The sequence below is a fragment of the Anticarsia gemmatalis genome, chromosome 7, assembly GCF_050436995.1.
Source record: "Anticarsia gemmatalis isolate Benzon Research Colony breed Stoneville strain chromosome 7, ilAntGemm2 primary, whole genome shotgun sequence".
In the NCBI taxonomy this organism is placed as follows: Eukaryota; Metazoa; Arthropoda; class Insecta; order Lepidoptera; family Erebidae; genus Anticarsia; species Anticarsia gemmatalis.
In genome coordinates this window covers 2,869,943-2,896,426 of record NC_134751.1, presented here as the reverse complement: position 1 = coordinate 2,896,426, position 26,484 = coordinate 2,869,943, and the positions used below count along the sequence as shown (strand labels likewise).

Here is a 26,484-nt window from a genome sequence, read left to right as displayed (position 1 = left end):
ACATAACATTAAATTTAGTCATTGATTACGTTAGTTATACTTGAGGAGGTCAAGATATTAAGCCAATGTTAACGATTCTGTTGTTACAAAGTTAAGACACAGTGTATCTAATTTACTTAACCATTTCGGTCCCACAATATAGACTCAATTTACAGTTAAAATCACCTTCTATCCTTTTCTTATGGCCTTTGTAAGAAGGAGATAAGACTATAATTCGTTAGTACGATCAACAACAGTATCAATACTTTTACGGTTATGTGGTACATAACATTATTTTTAACGATTATAGTCACCACCACGAGTACTATAAAACCGTATTTGTTTCATAGACAGTTTTCCTCAGTTCGCTCGTTAAAACTATGGGAAAATAAGCAGACTCGTACGTTTATTTACAACGAGTCAGCTGTTTATTTTCACACAGAGTTTTGTGCTATTTTAGTTGTTTATAATATTGCGATATCGAGCATCGACCTTTTTATAGACTCCCTTTCGAGATATACTCGTAATTAAATGAATTAAATCACTTTAAAAAATTAGAGATTCGCCTTGTATTTATATTGTTAATTTATGTATAATATGCAGCGTCCAAAAACTGCGTAACATAAATGTAACATGTAACGTTACGCAGTTATGTTGAATAATCGTTAAAATAACAAAATAAGCGAAAGTAATAAACATTTTAAACAGCTCAGCTATTTTGTTTGGTTATGGGTAATGAGTATAATACGCAATGAGTATGTATTAGTATGTAGGTCATAATAGGATTAATAACGAAGCATTGTTGATAACGATAAATATTAATTAATCTGCTGTTAGAAATAATTCTGATGTTTACAAATCAAACAAAAAAAATAACGATTCGTCGTCTACGATTAACCGATACAATTTTTTTTTATTTGGATGTGTCACATCACTACTATTTTTAATTAAGGCTAAAGGTAAAGGAAAACCGTCACAATTTAATACCAGGTATTTTTAATTTCGGTTTTTTGACATTTAAGCAGTCGACCGACCTTGGTAAAGTGACAAAATTCTCTTTATTATTGGTAATTCCGTCTCGCCGTGACCAAATATCACATTAATAGTGAATAAATTATTGCAAAAAATAAGTTTTAAAGTTTCTTATGACGAGTAGAGATGCGGTTTTTACACTGTCGATATAGTAGGTAGACAACAAATAACAGTCAGCATCGATTTACAAAATATCGAAAAATCGACCGAACGCACACGTAAATATTAATAACACTTAAGTTTCATGCTGAAGCTCCAAATTCTTCATAGGCTATGATTATTTTTAGTTTTGTGTTAAAAGAAACTCGCAATATTATACAACATTGATAGTAAGTAGATAGTAACGAGTTTTCGTCGCGTTAACAACGCAAACATAACCTCCACTAAAACTATTAGGTAGTACAAGAGCAGAACTTTACGGACCTTAGGCAAGGCGGCGAGACATTGCTGTTTGACGTCCCATATAAGCTGGTCTCTCGGGAACTGGAGGCTTTTCTGCACGTTTAACTCGGGCACGTGCACCCGCACGAGGAGCCAGCCCTCCGCGCCCTCCGAGCACTCGCCCTCCATTACGCTACGCCATCTGGAAAGAAAGAGAAATTATGTTAAACAACTGTTTCAGCTACTCATAATACGAATCTAGTACGTAATCAAAGTAGAAAATCTCTGAGAAGGTACGAAAATGCCCATAACGGTTTTTTGTCAATAAATCAGTAAAATTTTGTTAAAGCAGAACTTTGATGTTAGTAACTACAATCGTCTACTAAAATTGTTCATATTCTATTTTTCTAACGAAGCTAAATATGTCTCAAACGAGAGTACTCAGATAAATCTTTTATCAGAAAAATAAAACAATAAAGATAGTTTACGTTCAGACTCCGATCCACTCAAGGTAACAAACATCTTGTTACAAAAACAAATTGGGTAACTTATTTGTTACCCACAAATTATTCCAAAGGCGGTTCTAAAATCCACTTACAGTATAAAAACTCTTAAAAAAGACTTCGTAAATTAAAAGCGAAATTGAAAACAATGCGATCCTAAATTATGAACTACCGTTTAAATGGAACATAGTAATTTTGCTAGAAAAAATACTGGCTGAATAAATAAATAATCCCTTTGCCCTCCAGACAAATGACCTATCTCCGTCCAATTATTTTATCCGACGCCTTTATCTAGATTTAGGTTGAGTGAACTAGGAGATCTTGTTTATATTCTTAGATTTACGCTTTCCTTAGTAAACAAAGGCTTGAGTAATGTATTATGTCGGTTCGTAGTTTGTATACTTTGTATTCAAGTAACATGAGTAGATACTATTGCACTTGAATACTTAAGGGATGTGTCGCATTGATGTTGTAACGAGATTATTAGAATAGGGAATAGAACTTCAAATAATAGTCTGGATTCGCGATTTTATTAGGAAAGTCAGTATCTAGGCGAATAAGGCTTGAAAGCATACAAAGATTCAGATTCTAGATTAACGAATTTAGCTGTTTTTGAATCTGCTTCTTTTGTGAATAGGCAAATCCCTAAATGAATTGTATTCCATTTAAAAAAAGGAGGTCTTTTGCCTTCGAATAAAGACTTTTATTATGGTGTATCAAAATGAAATAAGCTCTGCAACGTGCGGTACACAGGTAAATAGGTAAAAATGTTAATGACGTGTGCTTATAATGTGTCGCATGCGCCTGCCATCCGGTAGCGGTTCTGTGAAACGTTACGTATTGAGTGCGCCGGCGCCGCTCGCACCTTCTAGGAAAAATGGCGACGTTCTGATTTTACAATAATGTCATTAAATATTTAACTCAATACTGTCCCTTTGGTAGACAAAGGATATTTTTTAGTTTTAAAAATAAGACTATTAGTTTATAAGAATGATTAACCAAGAAGTCTCTAGTCATTGTTTCAAAACAAATACTTTACTAAGATAATGGTAGTAAATCGGAAAAGTCCACACTACACGCAATGAGTTAGTAATTAATTAGGTATCTAGTCGAGTGTATGAAATTAGTCATCCCTTATAAGTATAACGTATTTATGGCCTCACCCCTTTTAAAGAGTTAAGTAAAAATACTTTGTCATTACAAGTGTAAAATTTTTAACCGATATGTCATGAGAGAACTGTATTAGGTATCTATATCTACGAAATGTATTATCGATAGAAATTATTGTAAATATTGGTATGTACCTGATTCAGACAACTGATGATTAGTCACATGCAATAATTGCACTGACTACACACTCTTAATATTAAGAGTGTGTAGTCTTTTCTAGTTATTCTGTCACACTCCTAATATTAAGAGTGTGTACAAAGAGCTTAAACTCTTACGAAACTTCAAAGCCTTATCTGTCGCGTTCAAAAAGAACCGTTTACATTCTGATAACTTTATCTTGTAGGTACATCCAACCAAAATTATGACGTAACAAGAAACAGCCAATGAGAAGCCGCCCTGTTTAAATTTAACGACTGACACTAAAAATGTAGGTAAAACATTTTTCTTAATAATATTTTGTGGCCTAACTTCTTGATAAGATATGAAACAAGTGGTTTTTAATATAAATAAAATGGACAGACTACTTAAACTTACTAAGATAAAAACTGGTGGTAAAGTAATTAGTATGAATAGATACAGAGTTCTGTATTTGGAACATATATTTGAGCTCGTTTTTAAAACTATAACGTTGTACTAATTATTTTTTTAAGTACAGGCCTGTGTTATGTGTGGCCTGGCTAATGTCGTCTATCGTCAGCAAGAACCTACTATAGCTTAGGTAATAGGTAGTTAGTACTATTTTATTGTATAATTAATAAAAGGATCTAAAGAACTCATTTCCAATAATCTAACTATCAATTACTATAAATTTAACCCATTAATGTCCCACTGCTGGGCAAGGGTCTCCTCCCGTAATGAGGGAGGGGTTAGGCCTTGAGTCCACCACGCTGGCCAAGTGCGGGTTGGGGACTTTGCATGCCCTCAATAAATGTTTTCAACAAATTTTTTAGGCATGCAAGGTTTCCTCACGATGTTTTCCTTCACCGTTGGAGCATGTGATAATTATTTCTAATACACACATAACTTCGAAAAGTCATTGGTGTGTTGCCTCGGATTCGAACCTGCGACCACTTGCGTGGGAGGTGTCCACTTATACCTCTCGGCTATCACTAACGATGGATTATTAAATCCTGCTTTAATTTTAAATATCGAATTAAAGGCTGACAAACTGGCATTCGACATTAAACAAGAGTTTCAATCTTCAAGCGGTACAATTATTTACAGGCCTATAATCTCACCTTGTAAAAATAATCATTAGAAAATAATTAACTACTACAAACAGATGTAGTGGCTCCATTTATCTAAATAATTGAGCTATCGTCAAGCGATAAGTTAATTGCTTAAGTGATCGATGAACTGAACTATTAGGGTCACACATTAAGATAATAAGTTTAATTATATGTATGACTGTTGAAGAAATCTATTAACCCAGTATTTTCGTGTTAAAAACACGATTGTGGATGTTAAACTGTTTGTTTCTATTTAGTGATTCATAGATCTTTGTTGGTTTTATGCGTAGTTTAGAAACTGTCATTAGGATATCATTTGTTACACGTTTTTGACCTACACAAGAGTGCAATGACGCACTGACCATATAGTAGTCATCAATATTTCGCTTTAGATATTAGAAAATTACTTAATCATCTCAATCAATGGGAATTTTAATCTCGCTGAATTTCTAAAAAGAAAATTGTCAACTTAATAACATAACGTATGCATTAAAATATGAAATGTTATACGTATGAATTCTTGTAAAATACAAATAATGAACAATTCTCTAAACATATCTGATCAATAGGTTCCTTAATTCTGTATTTCGACCAGTTCCTCAATATTTATACATGAACGCCTGGTAAATGTAGACTTATATTCAAAACAGCAGCTTCCTCTATAAATTGCGTAACGAACTTGAGAGTTAAACCACACTCGGAAGGTAAACTGCAATCTAATAAGCAAACATACTGACCAAGCATGTTCTCATCTTACACATGACACTGGAAATGAACCTGTACTGGACATATTGACAGCAGGTTTAATTTTGTTTTGTAACTGAATAGGTAATACTTTACAGCAATTTGAAGATACAGGAACAAGTTCTTAACAAATTCTTAAAGCTAAATTATTTTCAAATCTGATATATCCAGGAATTTCTTGAAGTGATTACAGACGTCTCTAAGTTATACATATGATACGACCATCTAGTCTGTAACTCTACGCAGTTACGAAGAATTAGTTACGCCTACTATTTTATTTGTAGCATGAATTTACATGGTACTATCGAGAAGAGAAGCTCCTGATATTTAAAATTACTTAATAATAAAATGTTCCTGCTTAATATGCTAGGGGCTTTGATCAGTCTTACTCTCATCTGAAGAAAGCTAATCGGTTGGCGATAGTCGATAGTGGTAGGAAGCGCTACTCTGATCCAGTTTAAGCGAAATATACTGCTATATCTTAGAATTTCAAAAAGTGGATCGAGAGTAGTCTCAAAGCTATCTTGAGCTCCTTACCAAAGGATCCGCATCTGAATACAAGATTGCTTCATGCAAATAAACGACTTACTGTTGCTACAGATGTTAGTTCAAATTCCCTTATGACATACGAGTTCAGTAAGTAATGTTGTGGTCCATTAGTGGTTGAGAGCTCCACGACATATACAAATTGTGTCACATTTGCACACGCTCTTCAGAACGTAGGAAAGATATACCATGTAGATTTGTAGATATACTACCTACAGAAGCTCAGGTGGTCATCGGTAACTATCATCTCCAAACCGAATGTAACAAATTAATATTCGGATCGGGATGTTTACTTCCATTGAACATGCATTTTCAAAAAGGGCACATATATTTTATGTCTGTTTAATGTGAGGTAACCTTTCAGAAATTTCATATCCATTTGATTTCGTTCTATCTGATCGCTTTATCTTTCTAATACAAAGTGCAATTGGAAACAAGCCATTTAATTACCACATCGGCATTTAGGTAATTTGTTTCTGACCATTCATCGAACAATACAGCTTATCAATTATCAAGTAGTTAATCCTTCGTGTTTGTTATGTGATGCAACAAGATATGAATCAGTGGCGCCGATACTTGTCGTGATAATCGTGTAAACCACCGCTACACGTAATCACACACGCACGGCCCATTCGTCAAAATATTCAAGGAAACGAAGACCGAGCTACGATATGAACATTGCGCGCAATTATTCAGTGATAAAAATAGGTTAATGAGTGCTTTAAGCTGCTATCTGAAATTCACGTTTTTTACTAAAGATAGCATTAAGGAAAGAAGACAATGACGTGACATTGCATTTTGTATAATGATTTATTATGCCACAAAGAAAGAACATCTATAATGTATAGTAAGATGGCAAGTTCTAAGACAGCGACAGGAATAAAAACGATTCGTTAGTCTCAAATACGTATTAAATCTGCAAAAACGTTAACACAAATACGACAGCGCTGATTTAAAGGTGCTATAAAAACATTGAATCTTCGCTCACTCAATAAAGGACAAAACAAATATAAAACGTTCTCACTTCTCGCCTCGTGTTACAGCGACCTTTATAATTTAATAGTCTCAGTCTGAGCTTGAAGGAGGCGCCGATTGAATAGCTTGCTCGTAAAAACAGATCCTTCAAACGCCCTATTTCTATTGACACAGAAAGGACACTCCCTTAGTAATTCCTTTGAAATATTTCGCCGCAAGACTTATGGGCGTATAAACAAAATTTCACTGTATTTGAGGATAACAGGAAGATATTTATAACGAAATAATGGATGTCCGACACGCACTGCCCATTTTATTTTCGATCCTTTTTACTAATGAGGCGTTCCTTTACTACAATAGTAGAACGAATCGATAGACGCATTTATCAAAGTCAGTTAGATTGTTCGTGTTTTCGAGAAATATTTTACAGGTTTAGATACAGTATGAGTTAGTTTCGTTTATAAAATTATGACTCCGATAATCATAGCTTACTGTGGGAACTAATCAATTATGACCTGTCATTCATCGGTCAATATTGATCACAACTTTCGAATATAGGCCAAATGCTGACGAACTAAGATGATGATAAAATATTTGGTTCAATAGTCATTTCACAAAAAGCGATAAGATTAAAGATAGTATCAATACGATATTTTATACGATGCCACTATCAATTTATTATGATAACTGCAATTCTATATCTTTGGAATGTTGTTAGTAACTTCGAGTTTTGCAGTTGTTTAATCTTAATAATAAATAGTAATTCAAAAGCCTATCTATTTTCAAAACAATCAGAGTACTAAGTGTTCGCATTCTTCAATCATGAGAAATGTTTGCAAACGAAGCAATTGAATCATACTACCGCAATAACACATAACAATAAATCAAAGTTACTAATCGTCTAATAATTTACGCCAATGATTTACTACTCAAACATTTTCCGCATAAGTAAAAAGCTTTCACTTAATATAACCTCATTTACCGTACACGGTAATTAGGTAAGAAATTCTAGATAAGTTAGTTTAATTACACCAGTTAAGGTAGAATGTAAACCGTGATGAAACGTTTAAATGATAAACTAGTGGTAGTTTAACTGATGTTTAAGTTATTTACAGTTGGTTGAGTGTAATTGTTGGGTAGGAACGATGTCGTCTTGCTCTTGGGCTAAGTGATACTTTCTTGTACGAGTTTTATGGGAAACATACGTCACCTCATTGAAGTTATGTTAAGTATGTATGTTTCTTGATGTGTTTTAGTTAGTTTTCTAAATTATGTTTTTATGTTCTGTGTTGACGGTACACATGTGACGCTGTGTTTAGGGAGGTTATTTCGCGGTTCCATTGCGTTGAAACTGCGGATCGATTCCCATACCAAAAGGACAGATACGTAACTGTAACATCTACAATCAATTTTTTTTGGATCAGATTGAGAGTTTCAACAAAATTCTTTCTTAGTTCTGGAGTAACAAATCCTATGTTGTTTAGGCAATATTATTTCTTAGATAGGTATGACAATCAGAAGAAAACATTTTGCTGTAATTTCTTTCTTGTTATTTCTCCAGTTTATTCAACCGTCTCTCCTACATTATTTCAAGAAATAAGTCTGTTATGTGTATTTCAGTACTCAAATAATAAACGAGATCGTAACTGGGGTCATTGACACTGGTTACTCGTAACCCGAAATAGTGTGTTTACTACTTCTTTACAAGTTAAATGAACTGTTATAAAAGCGAACCAGAGTACCTTTCGACAGTTTTACTGCAAATGTAGTGGTTTAAAATGTTAATCTGATGTGAACCTGTCTGGCTTAATTTGTGAAAAAGCGTATTTTATAGTATTTTGATTTCATTTTGAAAGATATTAGCATCTGATATCTTCTTTGGAAAAACCGCATACGTAGGGACACTCAGATGGGTAGAGCCAGTTCTTAATTTAAAGAAAACATATATCTATACTAATTATAATTGATAATATATTGGTTAGTTTAAACGCGCCAAATCTCTGGGATACCACAAACCAATGTTAGATTAGTTGAACGCATCTTTAGGATAACCATTATTTTATAAAGTTTTATGCATGAAAGTCTAATTCATAGTCAACGTCAAATTTTCTCAAACATTACGCATTAGTTTTCTTCTATAATATACCTAGTAATATTTTATTAAATTTATTATCATCGTGCAATATACCGCTAAACTCTAATCCACAAAAGGGGTTAGCACGATCCTAAGGGACAGTTGTATCACAATATTAGTAGTCAGGCATAAACGACACACGTACTAGTTAACAAGCAACACCATTGTAGTAACGGTACCAGTTACCGCGTCTGGTTTGTGTTTATCGCTTAACACTGTAAATATTTGAACGAGCTATGGGTACGTCAACCTGAATATAGTACGAGAAGTTTAGGGAATTGCCTTTTTAGTTCTTAGGTTGAAATTCGTCTCATTGACAAAAAAACTATGGGATAGGTTTTAATGATATTTGGCACACTGCTTGTTTATAACACAGATGAACATAAAGGATACTTTTTAGCCCAGCTTTTTTTTTCACGCGAGCAAAGTAGCGTCCAGAGCTAGTTAATCTTACTTAGTTTATGGGAACATACAAATACGCTTTATTCATATAAATGAAATTAATGATTGACCTTGTTTTATAATAATCTTCCTAGTCACCTAGATGATTGTTAATGAAACTTTGATCGGTAGTTCATTGAAAATTAATCAAATATGATTCTTATTTCTTTATCATTGCATTTTAATTATGATAAAAATAATTAGCAGATATGAGTCATTGTTTAATTTAAATTAAAAATACACATGTGAAATGTTGACTTGAGCAAGTGTTGATCGGTACTGCATAATCAGCAACCGAAATTAATACCAGTAGTTCAATTCTCTACCATCGACAACCGGCTAGCTATCGAAAAATGTTGTATAAAAGCCTGATCAGCGCTTCGGTAGAAACAATTCAGTACAAATACAAAACTCTTTTTTATCGAGTTTCAAGAGTTTGACAATTTAAATGTACTGCATGATAATGATAGCTAGCCAGTTATCGATGGTAGAATATAGTAGGAAATAACCCCTTTGATCAAATTAGCTTCATGTACCTTCTAACTTACTTTGTTAATCGCTACAAAGTATAACGTGTTATTCGGCATGTCCTTCGTATTGTGCAAAGGAAGCTTAGAATTATACATTTTATTAGATAACTACATGTTTTTATAAAGTGATTACATTTTTTTGTTTTCCTCAATTATTCAAGTAACTGAGACAAACAAAGAAGAATTAACATATCTGGAAAACACGTACTTTAAATATTCGATTGTATTTCAAGGACCGTGTTTATTGCTTTTGTATTAGAATATGACTAAGACCAGATGAATGTAATCTGCATTCACGAAGTACGAGTGTATTTACATAAAATCATGCCTGCAGTTTTATAACGAAAGGTTCAATACACTAAATTTTCTACGGCCATAATGCTGTATTCGACGATGTGGCAATTGCACCCTGTAATGTTAACTTTACTAACTGAAAAATGTAATTATTTTCACTTGTATACTATGTCATAGATGGATAGTTTTACATGTGACACCTTATTTTTACGAAAGGCACGATTAAGTCGCATTATATCAATAAATCCTCGTTTGGGAGAAGACCCTTGCCCTGCAGTGGGACAGTAAAGGGTTAAAAAAAATATAAATAAAATATGTTTGCATTAAATAATGTATTGATTATCAAATTGACTGCCTCCGTGGCGTAGTGGTTTAGGTCACCACGCCAACACCACTGCGTCGGGAGGTCGTGGGTTCGATTCCCACACGGAACAATTATTTGTGCGATCCACAAATAATTGTTTCGGGTCTGGTTGTGCTTTGTGTCCGTTGTTTGTATGTTTGTAAAAGTCCCCGCGACACAAGAGCAATTCTTAGTGCGGGAGTTGTCTTTTCTTAAAAGAAAAAAAAAAAAAAAAATAATGCTAAAGTTGCTAGAATTTTTTATCGTAAAAGGAAAACAAACAAAACTTTTATCAACCCAGTTCCATTCTGTTTGAGTGACAGATAACCGCAATAACGTTCGCTGGAACTAGGAATCGTATTCGAGGTACAATTGAGTGGTTTCTGACCACCAAACCAACCAACGAACTATTTTTCCCTAACTGTATTTTTTCTATAAAAATATGCCACAGGAAGTATCGTCTACTTTTTATATTGAAGCTCTGAGAAACGTGAAAATCGTAATCTACATATAAATTATCATGTTTATCACAATTTTGAATAAAACAGTAAGTGCCGGTTTGGCAAATAACCGATTAAAGTTATCCAATAATATAGAATGGTATAAAATCATAATTCCCTGATTAAGTTAGCTGATGCTTCATCCCGAAGCAATTAAACAGGTCGTAAGTGACGGATAACTGCAAAAAGGCACTATAATTATAAACTTAATACGCCTACTACATTAAAATATCATCAATTAATATCACTAGACCGCTAGTCCAGTAATAAAGTGTCCCAACTGTACATTTAAACAATTTCCGCCGTATTCCCACATTTTATTAAGAGTTAAATGGACATTATTGTGTTTACAGTTTTGTTTTATTATATGATAATGTGCGGGATCGCTAGAGATAGAGTTGTTTCATCAGTTAAATGCTTTTTATTCGTATCTGAATCAGAAGCGTGGATTCAGCAGCTATTTGACATTACACACATTACTACTATTCTAAAATAAAAGTTAAGTACGTTTCGAAACCTATGCATTACTTATTGCTACTAAGACGCCGTATTTATCAACTACAGAAATTTTAGCAAGCAGATTTATTTGGTTTTCGCCTACGGACATAAAATAATGCGATAGTTTTTTAATTATCAATTTATGGACGCCTAGATCTCACATTAGAGTCTTAGGCAATCGGACCGTAATGTTTAATGGCTTTACTGTTGTACTTAAACAAGTACCAACTAATACCCGAAGTTATCTTAAAGAGATCGAAGTAAATCGCTCAATGTCTTCAAGCCGAGTGTCACACATAATCGGTCAGTGGTACCGCCATATAACTGAAGTCCGACCGCACAAATCGAACGATCTTAACCGCTACTAATGTGCCGTGCTGTCTTATCGTGATTGTATTAAGATGTTTGTTTAAAAGTCTCACAGAGTCACTGTTTTAAGCTTAGCCTGGTTTGGTTCCGTTGTTTCGTCGTTTAAGTTGACATGATGAAAATGAGAAACTTACTATTGATGCAGTCAATCTACCGTACATTTATTTAACAAAAGAATTTTAGAACATCCTAAAGAGATAAACACACGTTTAAACAAAGGCTACTTATCATATTACAAGAATAACATTGCGGTCAATACAAAACGGAAAAGGACTTAGCTGCTCGATCCGGTGTATTTTTGGTTGCAGTTAGGTGTGTAGCTAATAACCGAACTTGTGGCTTAATTAATGTGGCTCTATCATTATACAAAATTCTAGCTAAAAGTACTATTGGAATCATATCAATTCATTTTCAAGCAGAACCACATGGTCAGTCTCGTTCTTCCAGTTTACATATAAAGTCATCATCCATAGGCCTGACACATTTAGTCACAATTGTCGCAAGGCAGTCGTGACTTCGCTGGGGACCCAGTGGCATTGCGAAGGCTTTTTTCTCAAGATGACCCAGTTTAGTATAATCGTGCTCTGTCGCATTAGAATTCCGAAGTAGATGTCACTCGAGTTTATTGTATCCTCAATTCTTTTGGGCACGAGCCTCTTGTATTTATGTCAAGATGACCACGCTTTGATAAATGCAGTAAGACGAATTGTTACACAAATGGAACTGGGTTCTTCTTTCGAGTTTTCGTAAATAAGAATAGAAGGTTCTAGAGATTGTATGTACATCGAACTTACTGTGTCCTTCAAAGGTAACAAACTATATATGTGCAGACTGTAAACAGTAAAAGAATAAGACAAAATATATACCTAAATAAGACATTGCATTCCGTGGTTGCAGGGGCAGGATTTAACTTTTTGACAAACATTTACAAATTGCTGATTCACTATTTCAAAGAAAATGCTATGAATCAACAGCAAAAAGTTTGTTACATCACCAATAAAAAAGCTTCTACAGAAACCGATATTTCCGGATTTCTAACACCAAAAAGTAGTCAGGCACCCGATTATTATAAAAGTAAACTTTAAACTGCAGTCCCACGTAAGGTTCCGTATGTACTTGTCCATTTATCACAGTGTTTATTACCGTCATATACGGAGTTTGTGTCGAAACGCCGTGGGCGGAATGCCCAGTGATTATTTACGTTTTTTGTTCTCACCGAATGATCTTCAGGTACGCTGTAATGCGAACACGACTGTATAATTGACGGTTTGTGTGTAAAGTGATTGATATATTGGCATTTTTCTATGAAAGCTTAATAACGAATGCAAGTTTGTAGCGAAAACTAGACTGACTTGGACCTTAATTTTCTCGCACAAAGATCTATACCTGTTGATTTTTTACCTCCAGTGAGTTCTATTTTCAAACTAGGTACTTACCTAGGTAAATATTTCTTAAACGGGAAAAAATTAAATACTAAGGCTTTTTAAATTATAGACGTGCACAAGTCGCCTTTGATATAAACTCGAGATCCCATTCATATCAAGGTAGAATACCCATTACATCAGTGAGACAGTTATGCGTAAATTTATTTTGATGTTTCTACGAATCACTCTCATATTAAAACGAAGCCCTTGAGAACAGTATCATAATCTTCATACTTTATATACTATCTATAATGGTAACGGCCTTACAAATAAGACCGGTAGCAATGTGAAGTGGCGTACGATTAAAGAGATTATCGTAAGTGTACGCGTAGATCGCGTATCTCGAGAATGCAGAGCATCTGATAAAATGTATCAATCATCATTTGAGATCAAATCAGTATCAAATTTCGATGGTATTGACTTCAATTGCAATGATATGAAAACAAACGTACGATTTTTGCGATATTTTGATAAATAGGAATTTCCAGGTGCATTATTATATTACAATAATCATTGGACAAAGAAATTTGAACCTAAGTATCGAAGACTTTTTTCCATCTAGCATAGATTTATGGCTTCATCTTTTAGATTTGCATCCCAAGATTCTACTTTCATCTACTTCTTTAATCTTACAAGCAACACATTTTATTTTTGGTAAAGCATTTGAACTTCGTTTTGATCTATCGTTCTCGTATCATTTGATCAAGAAAGGAATCTTTGCCTCGGGGCAAACAAACTCGTAAGTATTTATATTTAACATTCATGGAGCGTCTACGAACTGCGTGGGTACTAGACGAGGTAGTCGAGTTAATAATATTTTAACTCATTAATTTATACCAATTTAATGTCGAATTAAGTCTGCAAGTTACGCCATAGATGGCATTTGATGGCGAGTTTCGCCCTTTATTGCAGGAAATTGTGGGTGTGTTTCTTTAAAGAAAAGTCTACGAAATGGAAGATAAGTCAATATCAACGTTTTAGTTTCTGTAAAGTAAGATGGTTTCTAGTTTTCGCTATGTTACAAGGTATTTAATAGTTTTCGGATTTTGTTATGTAGTGCGCACACAAAAAGCCTTCAAGACAGACAGTATAGCACACGATAAAAAGTTGAAAACAAACAAAATTTCGAAAAGTGTTACCGCTTTATAATTATTATAAAGGCTTAATACAATTAGTGAATTAAGTAATGTAAGTATTCACAAACTTTCGTTACCAAAGTTTATAAGTTGTTGAACTAAAAACAAGAAAACCGCAGAGGCAGTAATTAAAACTATGTACTTGATGGAAAGTTGTTCAACATCTCGGCTTGGGAGCACGAACTCTTAATAAGTGAAACGTCGGAAAACAATAGGCGCCGAATATTCCGTTACGTTACTACTTTATTGTAATAAAAATAGAGAACGGTAATAACAAAAACTGAGCACAAAAAATGTTTGATTGCTTATTTATTTGTGGGAATTTACCATATTGTGTATGGTCTAGAGAATAATATTGTATTTTTAGAGTTCAAAGTTGAAATGTACAACGAGTACGTCTTCTTGGACAACAGATAGGTATTTAAGTACGCGGGCCTTAACTTTAGGACGTCTGTTAGTTGCATGTGCATATTATTATTACGTCGATTAACCCTAACCTCACCTTGTTGCTTGTTTATACATTGATAGCCTTCCAAAACTATGACATGTAGCAATTGACACTGTCAGCTAAGACAACTAATTTAAAAGTAAATTATAACAAAACCTCAAGGGCAGGTGATTATCTAAGTATTCGTGGCAGCATGGCGGCAGGTCGCGCGGAGACGTGAGAAAGGCAAGGCCTTGCTCCGGGTTCGCTCTTAACAATAGGAGAGTAGACAACGGGGCAATTAGACGTAAAACTAGCCTGTTTGCATTTTGCTCTGGGTTTCAACTAGCCACATATAAGAGCGGTTTTTTCTAAGGTTAAAGACCGCATAAAAACGGTTCAATTTTCGTAAGAAGACGACCACATATTGTGTAATACTGAGTTAGCGGTCAGAATGAAGATATGGGAAGCGGTTTATTTACCGCTGACCCCAAATAACTTGTAATAAAAGCAGAGGGTGGTTTAAAAGCCTTGTCTAATTTTCACTTGCCATGGCTTATTCAGATGAAAATCACGTTTAGATACAGTGTTGTAATGAAAGAAGACTGTTCTATTAAAATCAGTTTCGCAGACAAATAAAGTAATTCTTTACCTAGTTACAGAACTAGGTGCCTATTTTATTTGTCTGCGAAATTGATAATGACTAAATATGAAAAATACCTTCGAAAATGAAAACCATATTTTAAACCCAAATGAAGACTTATAAGATAAAGTAGGGCATTCATTACGAGACTCGAAAAACTAAACATTTCTCTTGAGCCTACAAAATTACTAAAAATATTAGTAGAATATTAGTTTCGGTGAACTAAGCTGACGGGTAAATAGGCTTAAGTAGAAAGTATATGAGCAAATAAATTGTGTTACTTAGTAATAATATACACCTGCTGTTGAAAAAAAAATATTGCAAAAAGTTTTTAGTAGGTCTAGTTAAGTGGAGATAGGCTGGTCCTATAAAATGAGGCTAAACATTACTTGCAGGTGAAAATATAATGTGACCCTAAAAGTATCTGGTTTGTACATTAGAAATTTCTACCCAAACGTCCCTGAAAGTATATATAATTTGTTCTTGACCCAATACACGTAGCGCCCGTGGACCGGTCAACAGATTCGCGTCGCGTTGTATTTTACAAAAATGCCGGAAATACCACGTTACAGTATAGTTTGCTTAATTTCAAGAGAAAAGGGGCGGAAAGACTTTGATTGAAATGGTAAAGTTGAGACAGAATACTTGTCGAATCGGTTTCAAAATTCGAAGAAGAAATTGAAGAAACTTACTTCAATAATAGATAACCAAATAATTTTTGATTTGAAAAGTAGTAAAACAAAGCAGTGTGTCAGTCAATATGCGGATTTCATACCCCGCCCTTAGAAAAATAAGCGAGAATAATTGCTATTAAACTCCAAGCTCAATGACCAAGCATGCATCGCTGTCAATGCTAAACGTTCTGAACTGCTCACTGCAATTATAATTACAAACAATTCAAAGGGAACGCAAACCATTTCCAGGGAACCGCGGAACTAAAGGGTTCTCACTGCAAGTGCTAATTAAATAAATGTTTTTTTTTTATAGGCAAAAGCATCGAAGTATAAAACCTCTTTTTCAGTTTACAATAGGGAATCTTTTTTCATGAGGTAAAGGCGTTACAATTACATCCATAATAGCTAGAGATTAGCTTTAGCGTAATATTCGCGTGGAAATATTCTCTGATTTTTTGTTAACATTTCGCTAAATATTACGTGACGGGCAATTTGGTGCGAATTAACAAAGCACTTTTTTGGTATCATTACTTAATAGACTCGTTATTGAACATGATAATTTGTCGGTAAATTCTTTGAAAAGCTTACAAACCTACTCGAGTGTTGAATAATGCGGTTTTAATCAACTTTATGTAACTGATAGTAATATACTTCATAATGAAATTCGATAAGGTATTAAGTGCGTTGATTTTCGCCAAATGAAAAAAAGTGTATGGGTAAAATTTGATTGTAAAATAAGTTCCAGTCACGGTGTTTTTAGGAAATATTACATCAACCAGCGCAATGAAACAAGAAACACGCTACTACGTCGTATTTTTGACCAGAACTTATTACTTCATAAACATGCTTTTGCTAGCATGCAATGTTCAATGAGAAACCTTTTCTTAGAGTATTAATCTATCATAGAATTCGCAATCAAAAGTTCTAGCAAACGTATTGTAGTAGATTTTATCTCAATGTATTGTAGTAGATTTTCTTCCACCAACAAACGAAGAATAAACTAAACTAATATTGGTAGTACAGTTACAAACAAAAAGTGCTTCGGCAAAGTATTCGTACGTTCGGAACGTGACGAGTCGATGGAGGTCGATGTACCCGACAGTACTGCCTACATTCTCTCACTTTATTGTCAACGCGATAATTATTTTTGACTTATCTCTACGTTTCATCACAGGTTTTATAGAGTCAAAATTAGTACTACAAAGTTTTATGACGGCCTTGAAGATTTATTAAGGACAGATTTTTCTACTAGCATAAATCTTGCGGTTTTTTTCAAACTGGTTTCTTGTTAAATCAATGATGTCTATGATGTTGTGTGTGGTCCTACATTTATGCACTACACATGACAGTGATAAACTGTTTTGCTAGTCTTTTTGTGGTTAATCGTTAAACTAAGTGTTAATAAAAATGTTACACCATGTGATTTATGCCTTATCATCTCTTTCATAATTGACCATCAGATTAGATTTTTACCACACACACCCACTCAGCCCAAAATTATATACCTTTTTGATGACAATACATACTGGCCAGACCAACAATTATTACTTCTGTCTTCAGTAAATAATAAATATCCTTCATCGTAAACTGTTTTGTTTATTGTTGCTAAAATATACTACCTCGTTTACTGCGGCACTATCAAAGCCTTCGTCTTAACATCTCTTAAACTTTAAAATCTACAAAGCGATCAACGAACTAGTCAACACATTTCGTAACAAAGTTTATGAGGCAAGTCTTCACAATCAAGCTCGTAGGCGGTTGCCAGCACACGTTGTAGGAAGCAAAAGTTGTACCGACTTAATTAACGGTAGCGTCACACACCGGACAAATGAACAGTAAGTTTACTTTTAGGGTTGAAGGATGCACTTTGTAAAGATAAGACTAAAGACGAAGAAAATGATTTAAGTCACGTAAAACACCTTTGATTTGTAAAACTTGCATTTTGTACTTTTTGATCATAATAGCCGTGCTGTAACATGCTAGAATTACCATATTAAAATTTTTATGTTTTATACCTTTCTATCTATGGAACTTGGATGACCTAATTTTGGCAGGTCTATACTTTGACTGTGTTTGTCCCAGGTCAGCATATCTTAATACGATGCTTTATAATGTGTCGGTAAATAATGAAAACGTGGCACACAAATTCTTATTTCACATTAGTCCCTCAATCAAATATTAAAAAGGTTCCTTATTTATAGCAAGTTTTTATTTCAAAAGGGTCTGTAGTTATTTCTCGAACAGCAGCCCTATTCCCAACCGCACTTAGCTCGGACACGCCAAAGTTTATTGGTTGGACGAACTTCGACTATAAGTTTGAAGCAATCGTGTGACACTGAAGTCGGTTTCGATTAATCAATTGGCCGTCGTGTTGTTTGTCTCTCAAAATAGATATACTGACTGGAACTTTGGAAGTTATCAAAACAATTTTCTCCATTAACTAGGTATACGATATTTCAGCAAATGTTTCTTACTGAACATACTATTATCGTTCTGTTGCAAATAAACGTTTAATGTTACCTCAATGCTCAAAATGTCTTGTACTTTAATTACGTACACAAAAATCGCTTTTTAAATATCAATAACAAATAATATAATATACCAAATAGCTACCACCTGTCACCTACATTTGATAAATGCAATAAAACCGAAAGATATTTCTCTTCTGTTATCGACGCGGCAACATTACGTTTACATTAAATTATTTACAACATACTATCTAAAAATACGTTGCATAATCTAGAATTCTGATAGCATATCGGCCCATAAATATTGAGTACTAAAACTGCTTATATCTGCATTAAGGATGATCCTACATTTATTAATGACCATAGTAAGAGTAGAAATTAAATTGTCTGATGAAATAATTGATCACTTGCATGACGCTTTGGTAAAGATGAGTACTACTCGACTTTACTTACAACATCAGATGGGTAAAGAGCTGTACCTATTTCACGCAATACATTGATGATAGTGGTCAAGTGCCTCGGCAAAGAGTCACCTGCGTCATTATTCTTATGTTAATGAAGCTCTTGAAGGAAATATACAAGCATGATATACTTCTACCTGATAAGATAGTCTAATTACAACCAAATTACGCATTATAAACCCATCCACTTCCATAAAGAGTTTGATAAGAAACAAAATATACGAGATCTCAAGAACTTGACGGACTTGTCATACTGATTTTCTCTACACATGGGAGCAGATTTTGACATTTAACCAAAATGGCGGACGATAAATTGGGAAGTGCGCATACATACATACGTAATAACTAGGATCGGTTCGCATAAATGATATCATAAATCGTTGTATTCAAATTACTCAATTATACGAAGGCTATTAATTGTAATTGAAATCGATTTTATTCCATTTAAGGCTTCGTCGTGAATCAAAGTTTTGAGGAAACAGTTGCTCTATATTTGATGACGTTAATTTAGCTATTCCTTATAGAGAGTCTATCGATTAATCATTAAGTCACGATGTGGTTAAGTAACTTTTCTGTTTTATTTTAGTACGCGAAGTGGGTGGTGAATACCAACATACGAGTACTACTTATTGCTACGAGAACATTAACTCTGGTTTCAATTTATTGCAGTTATTAAGTTAAAAAAAAAATGTTCCTTTTCGTAAGTTCCAGATTGTGAGGAATACATAAAGTACTAGAATAGTATATGTTTTTAGTAAATAATGTGGAAATATACAACAACATTCAACACACCTACTCCCGGAACGAAACGTTAATGAGAATATTATCACAGTCCTTATCTCAGACAACGGCGATCTCAAGAACAATGAGTCTGAAACAAAATGTCGATTAAACCAACGATTTCTGCTGATATGTATCTCAAGCGGAATGTCTTTAAGATGGCTAAACTAAATAGAGCGATTTGGTGGCACAAAGAATGTTTCAGTTGGCCAGTATTTGGCTGATCATATTCCGTAATGACGGAAAGAAAAAAATAAACTAAACATTGAACAGGTTCTAATGTCATAAGGCCAATCACCTCTTTTGTAAGACGATACTAACAAAACAAAATGTGTTGTTTAACTAATCTCTATCTTGTCAATAAATCTGCTGATAATACAAACATATTTTAAAGGAGGGTTAATAATCAAAGGTTGTTGTTATTAGCTAGTAACGGGTAAATTTAGATCGAAGACAAAGGACCTATTGCACGAAGTCTAATGCCGCATTTGAATAGTTAACTCGTACGGTTAAAGGTATGAAAAAGAAATTCTCCTTCAACTGAGCATTTAAAGAACTGCAGACTCGTCGCGTCTAGTCGTGTCCAATAAAACGTTCCTTAAACACTAAAAGATATATTTTAACGGAATACGACGCTAGTATCGCATTAAGTGACAGCATGTGCCAGTTCACACACTAGAGAATATGGTACTATAATATATTGTATAGTAACGAGTCACAATATAATGCCCTCGCAGAACATTACTGTTTTCCTTTCATCTACGCAAAGCTCTTGAACGTTCCTTTGAATTTAAGAAAATAAACTCGTGGCAGGGTTAACTGCTTGAGAGCAATCTTGTTTTCTTTGGAAGGTTAAACAAATTTGTAAAGAATCTATATTTCTTCGGTTTATTGGTCAGCTATGGGTCAAAGTTACTTCAAGCTGTCCAAGCAAGTTTCAGTTATCGGTAAGGACATTTTTTTTGTGAGATAATATTACTCGAGTTGTAACTTTGACATTTATATGTTTTCCAAATGAAGATTTCTCACGATCGTAAAATTCTACTACTACGTACTAAGTACAATACTATTTTATCGAAGTCTAAGAATGTTCAATTATTCATGCTAATAAACGTTGCTCCATTATATCAATTCAGTGTCACTTTCAATACTTATCAGAAACTATAACCGTGAACTAAAGAACTAATAAAACAACAGCGAAGCCCATTATAAAACGCGATGCGCAACAAATCATCTATCGAGTTACTGTTAGTTTATGATTAAATCTACAAGGTTTTCTATTTGCAATACAATAACATAGATTATCTTCTAATTATTTTCACGTCATGGCGTATCGTGCGATGACTCAAAGCCTCAAAGGCCCTATTGTATCGCCCTTTGCAGCGTTTTCTTGTTCATCAAGCTATTAAAATTAATACCTCTTCTCACAAGGTTGTCTAAACCACTTTTTGTGAGTAGTAAAAGATTTGATCGAAAAACCTAATGTGTTAGCTTACGTCATTGGAGGGAATGATCGTCGACGTTGAACAATTAGTTTTTTATTATTCATATCTCTTTTCATTATAAAAACGTGATATATTTTGAGATTGAATTGTGACGGGTTTGAAGTTATCAGTGTTTCGAAGGCACATTGTCTCGAGTTACATTATTTCTTTGAATTAATCTACCTTTGAGTATTATTTTATTTCCGATTCAGCCTGATTCTGCCGTTTAATCGATGGTTTATGCGACGACTCATGGTAATCTTGAGTTTAATAAAATACTATATTTGGAGGTTCTAATTCCTCGCTTTCTCTGAATGGGAGAAATAAACAGCAAAACGGTAATGGCAAGACGCTGAAAGGGATAAATAAGGCTAAAGTGTACGCCATACACCTAGTATAGCATGGACTTTAGCCTTATAAAACAACGTTTTTGATCAGCAATAGCTTTTTCGAGTAAACATACTCATTATTCTAAAACTCCAGTCTGTCAGCGTTCTCATTAGTACCTACTATTTATTTACACCTGTCTAGTCTCTGTGCCACTTCAGTAGCGTGTAACTTCTACATGTTTAATACTACTACATATTTCAGCGTGTTCAAGTGAGTATCAAATAAACATGTGCCGTCTTCTCACACGAAATTGCTCAAAGCACCCCAGTTGCTTACGTTCCAGTTCGTAGTTTGTCTTTGGTAGTGTTTATTCTGTACTGTTAAAGAGAATAAGTGTGTCACTGAAAGCAGGTTTAAAAATAGGTACAATAAAAATATTGTACCATGCTGACCAAAATCTATGTATATTAAACAGTGAGTTGTGCAGACTTTTATTGTTGCATCTACCTAAATAAGTAATCGTCTCTAAAAATACCTACCTACCTTTAATGAGGTAAGTATCGTATTGGATTTCCCGACAGCTCATGGACGACAATTACACTTAAAATAACTAATTATCTTCACACAATACTCAATTTTTAGTAAACACCATTTTGGCAGTACGGTGACACCTTTGCTCTAAGTATTGTATCCTAGAGTATCCAAAACGAACCGCAATTAATTATTTAAAATACTACTCAACTGGTACTAAAATAAAAAAAGACGAGAGTCCTTACAAAATGAGACAGACATCTATCAAATGGTGTCTTAGCAAAGAAACGCTTTACGAAAGTAATGATTCTAATACCACCCTTTGACACTAGTCTGAAAAGTGTCACACCTACTTGCAATAACATATACGTGTATGTATTGAGGGATTCACCTAAATATGTATCATTAACCTTGAGCTGAGCTCTCGAGTTTGTTTCCACTGCCGTGTTTCAAGTGCTAAATGATCGAGTGGTCCGCGATAACTCGTCCACTCATTACTGGGTCACTTTCTACTGCCCGGTCTTGTTATTCGATACAATGATATTGTATCTGCTACTTGTAGTCATTTCTATAGTATATTTTTAAAGACTGAGTTTTATTGATGAATACGTACATTCTGCCTGTCTTAAACACACTAGTCAATTGTCTTACCGAAGGGAACCATGCAAATCAACTTCATTGTTTTGACCAACGTAAAATTGTAAAGATTATTTGTACTCCGAACGCTAATTGAAAGACCACCAAAAGAGGAGACTGTTTTATATAGAAATTAGGAAAATGCGTTTTCATAAGAATCTTTAATGTTTATTTTCCTCTTCATTCTTTTAGCCATATTCGAAGGAGCCTAGTGATACGAGAAAGCTTTTAGCACCTTTAATAAATTTCCCGATATTGAAATCGAGGGCAATGTCAAAAACAACATGCACGTAACTTTAAATGGGACAGTCTAAACAGGTATTTGCGGTTAATTAAAACCACTGGGTTCAATTTTATGTGTATTTCTCACGCCTGTCCAACCGGTTTTTATATTTTATACCGACAATATTTCCAAATCGGTAAATATTGATTTAATATCGAATTATCTGCGACCATTAGTATCAAAAATAGTACCTGCATCGGAATAAAGTCAATGTCAACCAACAAAAACATGTTTTATAGCTTATTGTACCTGACTACAAGCAAGGTACAAAAATGAAATGTACCCAATGTTTTAGGAAATATCAGAGGTTACGTCCAAAAATAACGAAAAAATAATTGACAACAGCCGTTACTTTTCCCGTAGACGAAGTAATTGATACCGTGTGACGGGTATAATTAAGTTACCTTAGTGACTAGCGGTAACACAATACGGTTGTCACGCTAATACTCGGCCGAGCGACGCCGCGTCCTGTTACATGTGTATCCAACGAGCCTGAGCGGAATAATACGCGACGTTGTTTATAAATTACCCACATTATATTAAACGAGTATCGTAAATGATTGTCACACGTCTGATTAGAACGTCCGTACTTTGTTGTTGAGTATGCGTCTTGTGTTATACATACAAAAAGACTATCGGATAGGTATTACGTTTATTAAGGTCAGATAACATAACAAGTAGCCTGTAGCAAATAAGAGAAAATTGGCGTATATCCCGTCCCATATTGGATTTATAAAATATACATAATTGAAGATAACTATTAGACTACATACATTGACATCGAAACTGTAGATTCCAAAGCAAACACTTCGGCTTAAAAAAGCTTTTGTACGTCGTGATGAATTTCTCCCTTTTAACTGATATTTTCGTACAATAACAGTCGTTTGGTGACCCCATTCGTATCACAAATAAAAAATATTGCAAAAAGCAACCCAGTTCCCGGAAGCCGATTGGCCACGAATGTACGGGGCCGTTCTCGAATCGATTGCACACATTTCCGACACACGCTCCGAGGGATAGTGTTAACTACGGTGAACGAATGAGTACACAGCGAAGGTGCTATTGTGAGTTTAATCGTACTGTCGTGGCCGCCGTGGAAATGCTACAGGGCTTGTTGGTTCAAATACGTTCAGGTATTGCAGTTCTGTTATTTGTTTTGATTTTCAGTTGCCGATATTACGTTTCTGTAACTGTAACTTATATGAAACACCATGTAGGTAGGTATTTACTTCTTTTTTTCAGTTGAAAATACGCGACACGCGATTTCCTATTAAATTACTTCAAGAAAATACCTAGTTCTTGCGGCATACTCATAGGTGCAGTGATTAGTTTTTATACCTCTACAAAATTTGGATAGTCGTTAAAACAACAATATTCTAAACAAAGCTCTAAATCCTCTGGTTTTCTGTCCGCAGAATTACGTGTACGTAAGGACAGACTAATTGTTCAACTTTTGTGTCTGAAGGACAGCGAATAGGTTGATCTGAAACAATTTAATGCGCTTATTACTGACTGCAATTAAGCCAGTTTTTAAGATTTCATTTGCAGCTAGCATGCAACTAGACTAATTACAGAAGAAAACATCTAATCACCAATACACTGAGATTTATCGTTACAATTCAAGAAGCAATCTAAATTAAACGTATAAATCAGAGTCCAAATGTTACGAAATCTTAGAAATTACGTAAAATTAATTGTTTCAGTAATACCGAAGTGATTTAGTTCTTTAATTGTTGAATTAACCTATCACGCAATGCCTTCGTGTGGGTGTAACTACAGTCTTATTTTATCACCACTGGGTAAATATTTGTTCAAGTGGAGTGTAAGTGCTGCATAGTTGAAACAAATGTTTTATTTGACCCTTATTTGAACTCAAAACATTAGAGTCATCGGTAATAACGTTTTTTTAGTAGAGAAGCTGTTGAGAGTAGGACTATGAGGTTCTTAGAAAAAAAAACTTACAATTTATATATATTATTTTTTTGATGAAGATAGTTAAGTAATTGTGTGTCATGTTAATATTTCCATCAAATATCAATAGGTATCGTAATTATCCCAAATGATGGCTCAAAAAATTTGCAAAGTATTGATTGAAGTTAATGAGCAACTAAGTTGATACAACACTTCTCTCTTCGTCTGGTATGAACTTGACCCGTCTACAACATTTAGCTTCTATAACACACAATTAAATTGTTTAGTAGCCATAGGCGAGGAATCTGACCTTTCCAAGGACCACAAATAAATCTGTGGAAGATGTAAGGTTAGCTATATTTACAAAGTTAAGAATAGTGGAAGGTTAGAGGTCGTTTTCAGTTTGCGTAGGAAGCGAAAACTAGGTCCAAAGACTATTTTTAGCTTTGTTAAAGCCTACGTAAGGATTTTATAGTGAAAGGTACCGTTTTAAACTGCGACGATAAACTGCTTTTTACAATGTGGGTAGTTTGTGATTGAATCGTGAACGCTGAATGGCGTGTTCAATAATCTGTTGGAGCATTAAAAGGACTCTAAAAGACTGATTAATTTGACTGACAACTTTGAAATTGGCGGAATAACAAAGAATCGCCATTGAAGGGTGAAAATACTCTAAAACGAAGATTTACGACTGGATAAATGTGGTACAGAAATTGAAGAAACAATGCACTGTTCCCTACTATCTTCTCTTGCCATTTTCTGCCATCTAATATTATAGAAAACCATCAAAATTCAAAAGATTCAAGGAATTAAAAGCCAAGATTCAGTTATTAAACTTCCAAGTCGATAAAATTTACTTCTACAATACACTTGGTGCAAAGAAAGGGGAAAACTAGGAAATGAAGGTTAACCTACATCTTCTGGTCAGCAAGACCGGCTACCTAACAATAACACAATTTCCTAAAGGCGTTATAATAAACCCATTTCCTACTGTCACACTTCACATAGCCAGTGCATTTATTGTGTAAGTCCAGACAGCACAATCATGGTTGCCTAACGGCCGTCAGCATTTGACTGGACTTGACGGGTAGAAAGGTTAACTGTTCTTAGTTATATGGGGTCACCAGGCCATGCAGGTTGATAGCATACGTAACTTATCACGTGATTAGATCAATGTGTTTTAAGATATGATAGTTCTAGCAGATTGTGATATGCAAAATTTCTTACGATCGGTCATTGTTTCGGATCTACACGTGCTATAACGTTCAATAGAGAATACAATTTAGATTTTTGCTTAGCGCAGTATTAATACATAATGTATGAGTAAAAGAAAGTGTTTGCGAAGTATTATGTAAGAATGATTGATAACAAAGGTCTAGACTAATCACCTCGTATATTTTATCCATTGTTGATCATATCGATTAATTATCGCGTGCATTGCAATGCAGATATTGAAATCAATAGGTATGTCATTACTGTGTCAGGAAGTCTTAAGGAATTAATGAAGTTATGCATTAATATGGAGCAATGGCGTCTGTTTTTATTCTCTTCACAATTAGAATATGAAAAATATATAATTATATGTCTATTCCAAAAAATCAATCATAACAATTAGTCAATATATATGT

The 26,484-nt window shown here is 34.3% G+C and overlaps 1 protein-coding gene across 6 annotated transcripts in view; it reads right to left on the bottom strand.

Annotated features, from left to right (window-relative positions):
* The window catches only part of Prosap (SH3 and multiple ankyrin repeat domains prosap), a 232,042-nt gene that overhangs the window by 118,000 nt on the left and 87,558 nt on the right, over window positions 1–26,484 (bottom strand). For all 6 annotated transcript variants that reach the window (XM_076116507.1, XM_076116508.1, XM_076116506.1 and 3 more), the window contains one exon: window positions 1,435–1,594. In XM_076116507.1, coding sequence (XP_075972622.1) covers window positions 1,435–1,581 — 147 coding nt within the window. In that variant the 5' untranslated portion in view covers window positions 1,582–1,594. The remainder of the gene's footprint in view (window positions 1–1,434; window positions 1,595–26,484) is intronic.